The sequence below is a fragment of the Teleopsis dalmanni genome, chromosome 2 (genome assembly GCF_002237135.1).
Source record: "Teleopsis dalmanni isolate 2A chromosome 2, ASM223713v2, whole genome shotgun sequence".
Classification (NCBI taxonomy): Eukaryota; Metazoa; Arthropoda; class Insecta; order Diptera; family Diopsidae; genus Teleopsis; species Teleopsis dalmanni.
Window position 1 is genome coordinate 214,159,150 of NC_051847.1, and position 7,571 is coordinate 214,166,720.

The following is a 7,571-nucleotide window of genomic DNA, read 5'->3' on the forward strand; positions in this document are numbered from 1 at the left end:
TTCCAAATCACGATTTGACATGATTTTCGTTTTTTCATTTTTTATAAGATTTTGACTTAGACTTTTGACTCGAATTGCGAATTCCTAGAACTATTGAAGTGGTTAGTTAGTCGGTTAAATAAAGTCTATTAAAAACATAATTTCTAGGCAGCAATTTAAATTTTGGTTTTTAATTAAGAAGAAAATCTTAGTCAAGAATAGTGGATTTTTTCCTGGTAAAACCACGAAATAAGCAAAAATTATCATTAAATTTCTTGAGTTGTGGTATTATGAAGTCTAAAATACGTTATTATTGTACCTAAATTCTTAAATTTTTTGCAAAAAGGAATTTATAACTACTTATTATACCCATCTTAAATCTTAAGTCTCTTATAGTATTTCTATACCCTTCACACAAAAAATTGTAGTAGAGCTATTCGACATTAAGTTTGTGAAGCTTTTTGTTACACATTGAACTTCTCGCATAAAGTATATACCTCTTCAAAAGAGGCGCAATCAAATTACAATTCTCATTCGTTTTGAATATTCTCATTTATAAATTAAATACAAATGCAATTTGAGTTTGTCATGTTCATTGGAGAAGTTTTTAATAATATATCTTCGGGAATATGTGTTTCTATATCCGGTGTAGTTTGAGGTATATCAATTTTCTGTTTAAATACCAACGCGTTTATTTTTTGTTGATAAAGAATGAGCTTACTCAACAATTAGTATTTAAAAAAAAGTTTTTCATATGTTGATACTAATTTATATGTTACGAGTATATGTAAAGAGTAAAAGCGCCATTAAATGAGATAATTTGACAATTTTTAGAAAACGCAAACAATGTTTTGCAGTCATTCCTAACAAAAAAGAGATATATGTTTTTTTTTTGACAATTTACAATAAAAACAAAACGGAATTTTGCGTGTTGGTAGACAGGTAAACTATTAGCAAGTTCCATACATTAACTCAAAATTAACGAATTTCGAGTCGTGACTCTTTTGAAGAGGGTGTATGACATATTCCTCATTAGCTCTACGAGTTGAGTTTTTTAGCACTGACTGTGTCTGTTTCAGTTCAAATTAGTTTCTCAGTTTATGAGCTAACTATTTGAATGAAACTTTGTATAAATAGTTTTTGGATAGCTTGAACCTAGATCATTTGTCGCACTGACTATAGCTATAATATAAAAATAGTTTATTCCATGTTTATTAAAAATATAAAAGTGAAATTTCTAACGATATGTACTTATATTCATACAAAAACATTCCTGTCGGTTCAGATTTAGACACAGTTTTCATATAAACTGGCAATTTAAATATGTTGATCTATGGATCTATTTGATTTCTAATGTGTATGCTTTAAATTGGGAACTTGAACATAATTTTTAAAAAGCCACCTGTATAATATAAGTATATATATTCGATTTAGATTAAGATGTAGCTTGCATATAAGCCGTCTATTTAGTGAGGCCTATATACTTTACGTGATTATTCACCTTTTGAATTTAAGACCACAGTGTTCTTAACACCAAAATAATGCGCCGATAAACGCTCCATAGCAATAGAATTTATATGTTTGGACATAACTTTCTACTTGATGAAGAGCAATGCTATTCTTTAGTACACAGCGTCTGGTTGAGAAAATGCAACTCTAAATTAAGTAAAAATACAAATTCCAGCACTCTTTCTAATTCACCGTAGCAGTTAACTATACACACCACGATTCTCCCATGCTGACCCAAATAAATGTCCAATTCAACTGAAGATGTATGTATGTGACGTGTCGTAAGTAAAACCCACTTCTTACCAGTTATTCTTCAAGATAGTAGAGTATGGTATTGTACTCAGAAAAATAATTTGGTTAATTTAACCAGATTTGGAATCTTAAGATGGAATCTTAATAAATTTTGCTAATGAAACGCGCATCTTAAGTGATGCTTACAATCGCTAAAACAAGACTCTGATCTGGTATCGCAATGGACCTTAGTGGTCTACGCGTGGCCTTTATGGCCTGCCAGCATAATCTAATCTAATCTAACCAGATTTTGACTAAAATGTTCTTACTCGACGCATCATACCACATATTGGTTTTCATATCTTTACCAGGTCAATTTAACCTCTAATGTACTGTTGGGTTAGAATATATTTTTCTGAGTGTAATAGATTTTAGACGCCTTTCACAATAGGCAGGCCTTAACTCGAGAATATCCTAATTCCTTTACCTAAAAGCAGGATGGATACATGTAGTACAAATGATAGCGATCGGTTCATATCTGGAAATGGGTTTCTTATAAATTTATATCTCAGATTCATCATATAGATCCACTATTTACAACAAAAGCTACTCCAACTATAAAAGCTAACAAAATATGAACGTATATAAAAAAATGTATAGTGGCTTGTAATAATAATATTATATATATATACGGTGTTATATATTTTCTTATATTATATATATTATCATACAAATAAGGTCTTAATGTACGTTCAAAATTCTGTATTAAAAAGTGACTAAGCTTCAGCAAAGCCAAAGCCAACTTCTTTACTTGTTTTTTTGTTTTTGTTTTGTACTTCTAAATCTCTCCACGACGCTGTCGCTAAAAGTAAGCGTGAAATATAAATAGTACACTATTTACACACTTAAGATACTTTTGACGTACTTCATTCGATTCGACTTAGCATTCGTAATGAAAACACTGAAATTGTTAAAGTGTCGCTTCAAATGTGCTCTTAAAATGTGTAAAGAGTAGCAGGCAATGAGAACAAAGAAACCAATTGCCATGGACGGCACTTGTCCGTTAGTAAATCAATAAAGTATCTAACTAAACATGGAATTTTTATTGCCCCCAAATGAAAACAGTTATAAGTACATTAAAATTACTATGGAGACTAGTATGTGGTTTGTTACGGTTCTTAAGATACTTTTCCAAGACTAATAGACTCTTTAAGTACTTCAAGTGACGTTTTTGTTGCTTTTTTGACATTCTTTTTTGGACGTTTAACTGTTCCCGAATGGTTACTGTACAATTTATTTTGTCTTCGCGGTACAGTAAATATTTTAATAATGATGAAAAATTCTTAAACATTACTTATAAGATTTATTACATTTTTTCGGGAATTATGTTTAATATGTAATGCCATAAAAGAAGTCACAATAATAACTAAAAAATGACCAAAATTTAATACCTGTACCGTTTTATTGCATAAAACGCTCAAGTGAATACGAAAATATATTTTACCAGGAAAAAAAGCAGGAAGTTTAAAAGTTTTATTATAGCAATTAAAATTTTAATTATATTTTAGAATGGCAAAAACTTTTTTACCCTCACAATTAGCAAACATCATAGCAATCCCTACACTTTCTAAAGAGATAAGTTTTGGTGACAGTCATCACAGGAATTCTGATAGCGCACTTTGGGTCAAACTATCATCATACAAAACTGGAAACTTACTCCGTGTTTGTGTATTAACGATAGAAGTACCTACGTGGGTATCTCATATCGAACTTACTCTAATGAGATCTTGGAAATATGTTAAGAGTTTCGCCAGGTTTGATGTATAAACAATAGAAATACCTAAGTGGGCATCTTATATCAAACTCTAATGAGATCTCAGAAACGTGTTAAGACTGGGTTTGACTGGGTTTGATATAGAAACAACAGAAGTACCCAAGTGGGCCTCACATATCAGGCTTACTCTAAACAGATCTCAGAAACGTGTTAAGAATTTGGCCGGGTTTGATCTAAAAACGACAGAAGTACCTAGGAGGGCAACTCATATCGAACTCTAATGAAATCTTACAAACGTGTTAAGAGTTTGACAGGGTTTAATGTATAAACGACACAAGTATTTAGGTGGACATCTCATATCGAACATCGAGCTGATATAGAGCTGAAAACGTGTTAAGAATTTGCCCGGAACTGATGTACAAAAGATAGAAATACTTAGCCCACATAAGTATTTCTACATATTGAATAAAGAAACGAAACTGTGTAATGTAGGTTTAATGCTACAATTCATAAGAAAAGTTGGAATTATAAAAATACTCTAAGTCCATGAAAAAGACACAAAAGATCTCTAGGTCGCAATGTAAACATAATAATAATTAATTTAACAACTTTTCCCATAGAATATAACTGTTCGGAAATAAGTTTCAACTATGTAAAATCTTAAGTGAAGAAAAATTCAAATTCCTTTCAAATACTATATATCTTACCCGCATATGCACTCATCATGACTCAGGGAACCTTCTTGCTAATTAGCAAATTCTCTAAAAAATAATAATAAATAATTATAATAGTTCCCTGAAGTCGTATCAAATAGATTATTTTCTACAAAATCGTTTAATTAAAATCTGTTGAGTTTGAAACCTTTCTTTGGTTTGTAGGAAGATTATAATACTTTGAACAAATCTTCAAGTTTCCATCTAAAATCTTGACATGACTGTCGCCATCTTTAGAATTGTGAGATAATTTAATTATCCAATCCAATTTCTAAATCTGATATGTGACCAACAGGTCAGTATGCTTTAATATGCTTTTAATAAACATCAGTCACATCCATTTCACTTATTACAACACTAAACTAAAATTTACGATAGTCCAAGGGTTGTGCTATTGTAGTATTTATATTGTAATAGTATTTTTACTATTAAATAACAGAATTTATATAAAATGTTATACAAGGAATAAGAAGGTCTAACTGTATTCACCGGAATGGCTTTCAATTTAGAGTTTTTTAACACTAACTCATTAATTAATAATAGCTATCGAATATCATATATAGATTGAGTTTTTGCCTTCAGCAGTGACATACATATTATAGACTTAAAAAAAAATCCAAAAAAAACTCGCATATACGCATAGATATGATACCACGAAAGGAATTCATGGCAGTAGACCCGACGACCTATTAACACTTTTAGCCGTTTCCATATGTGAGTTAAAGTTGAAGTATGTTGATCATTCCCGTAAAGCTTTTCCGACTACTTTCGAGCATGAATCCGGTTTTGAAATGTCGCAGTTGAATTGGAAAAACAGCCAACAGCTGCAACATTCAAATCCTTAACTGGTACACACGTACATAGACCAGTTGGATGGAGCATAATTAAAGCCAATGACCAGTTATGTCAGCAGAGACAACACAACTAATAGCCAGCGTCGCCCGCGCAAAACGGCCCAATTGTGCAGCGTTTAAGCCATATTTGGGTTTGTGTTGCAGTGTGGCACACCGCAAATGCACAAATGCGCAACAAATGAAAGCAGGCAGCAATTGTGTGTGCTGTGGCCGTTGCTGTTGCACAATCTGCTATACTTGACTACAATTGCAACTGCAACATTTTGTGTAATTTGCAGCGACGCTGATTCTGGAAAATGCCTTTTGTCGATTATGTGTTGTTTTTGTTTATGGATTTTGGTTAATTTTATAATTTGTTCGATATTTTTGACTTACTTTAGGTCCCACAACTAGACATTGTACGGGTACTTACACTTTAACAAGAGTTGGTGATCTTTACGTAAATTAGCAATACAATATTTCGCTTGAGGTTGGAAAAAATTGTAACAGCAGCAACGATAGTGAATATTAACAGCAACAGCAACAACAACAGCAACAGCAAAAGCACAAATCGTGAGTTCATTTTTAAGCTAAACAAGATTTTGGGCGTTGTTCGCTTGTTGCGGAAATTGTTGCGCATTTGTTGTTTGGCTGCGGTTGCAATATGTTTATGCCCCTTATGCTGTTGTTGCTGTTGTTGTTGTTGTAGTTTGTTGCATTAGTTCATTGTCTCAGTTACATTGCAATTGTAAGTACAACAGAATTTGCAACAGCAACAGGAGTTAAGGAGCAGCAATTGCAGTAAGGCTAATGTTGAAGAATTGTTGCGGGGCCTTACAAATAATGCATTAGCAACAATTTTAAGTGCTACAGGGTGTTGCATGTAGCTCAATTTCAACACGTTTTGTACTTTTTTATTTCTCCATAAGTGAAAATATTTTTCAGTACAATAGTAAAGTGGAGTCCGTGTTGCTGACACTCTACTTGCATTGTGTAAATTAATTGAATTCGATTTATTATATAGTAGATACTCTGCAGTAACAATGATGCAACCCATGCGATGCTGCCGCCTTAACTTAGCAACGAGCAACATTACGGCAACTGACACTAAGGCAACTGCAAGGCTTTTTGTTGTTGCTTCGGTGGCTTCGGTTGCTTCGGTTGCTTGCTTGGGTGCGACTTCAACGCTTTTCTGTTTTCCGCATGTGACAAATATGGAAAGTACCTCCAATGAGCCTGGCTTGAATGTGCTTCGCGATGAAGTGAAGTTGTTGTCTGGCAAAGGAGCTGCAACCGCCTACACTTTTCAATTTGCTTGCCACATAATTTTTTTAAAATTTTTTTTTTGTTTTTCACTCTTTGTGGTTTCATATTTGAGCTGCGAAACGCATAATAATTTTTCCACTGATTATTTTTATTAAAAAAATAATTTTTTTTTGTTTGAAATTGTGTGGCTTGTTCGGTGGCTTTAAGAATTTTTATTTATTGCGTCAACACTTTTGTTCGAGACATTCGAACGCATAATTCAGACCTTAAGTGGTGTTCGCATTATTGGATTTCATAAAATTTTTGTGTGGGTTTCAATTATTGTTGAAATACAAAGTCTGGTATTTTTACGATGTAGGCATTGTGCGCATTTTTCAGATACATTACAGCAAAAATAAATGATAAAATGAAGTTGAAGTCTCTTTGGCTCAAGCCAGCAATTTTAAAAATAGCTGAACTTGAAGAGCAAAAGTCACTTACATTGTGACCGAAAAGTTTCCGGAAAATTTTAAATAAAACGCAAAATTCTTAATCTTCATCAATATTTATTTTATCTCCTTCAAAATATGCCCATTAGAAGCATCACAAATGACGTTTCTTCGCATCATCAAAAAACTTTTTTATAGGCGCTTTCCGGTATGGCTTTGAGTTCCCTCTGCGAATTCTGTTTTACGTCTTCTATGGATTCAAAACGCGTTCCTCTGAGTGGTAATTTGAGGTTGGGAAACAGGAAAAAGTCACACGGTGCAAGATCAGGTGAATACGGTGGCTGTTCGATGGTATTTATTGAATGTTTGGCCTTAAAATCGTTGATAATGTTGAACAAATTGAGGTGAATCGGAACAAGCCGGGCGTTGACACGTCGCATACACAAATTGTCCACCAAAATCAAACGAGCCATCTCACGACCGATGCCTAGCTCTCGTGCTATCTCTCTAACACTCACATGAGGATTTTTGAACACGATTTCCTTTGCCTTTTCAATGTTTTCGTCGGTGGTAGAGGTCGAAGGTCGTCCAGAACGCGGCATGTCTTCGACGGTCGTACGACAGTCCTGAAAGGCTTTGTACCACTCATAAACTTGAGTTTTCGATAAAACTGATTCCCCATAAGCCTTTTGTAGCATTCGCAACGATTCTGCACACGAAATTTCGTTCGAAAAACAAAATTTGATGCAAACTCTTTGTTCAATATTTTTTTCCATTGTTTTTTTCGCAACGCACTACTGAGGTGAACTGGTTTCAACAGCTGCCGTAAACGAACTGT

The 7,571-nt window shown here is 33.4% G+C and overlaps 2 protein-coding genes across 2 annotated transcripts in view; one reads left to right on the forward strand and one right to left on the reverse strand.

The window, feature by feature from the left end:
• LOC119676708 (kelch-like ECH-associated protein 1B) overlaps positions 1 to 5,616 on the forward strand; it is a 19,049-nt gene extending 13,433 nt beyond the window's left edge. The window contains exons 7-8 of the mRNA XM_038087963.1: positions 5,441 to 5,499; positions 5,575 to 5,616. Coding sequence (XP_037943891.1) covers positions 5,441 to 5,499; positions 5,575 to 5,616 — 101 coding nt within the window. The remainder of the gene's footprint in view (positions 1 to 5,440; positions 5,500 to 5,574) is intronic.
• Positions 1 to 7,571, reverse strand: part of LOC119676703 (cadherin-86C-like) — a 373,671-nt gene that overhangs the window by 195,282 nt on the left and 170,818 nt on the right. The gene's annotated exons all lie outside the window — the stretch shown is intronic.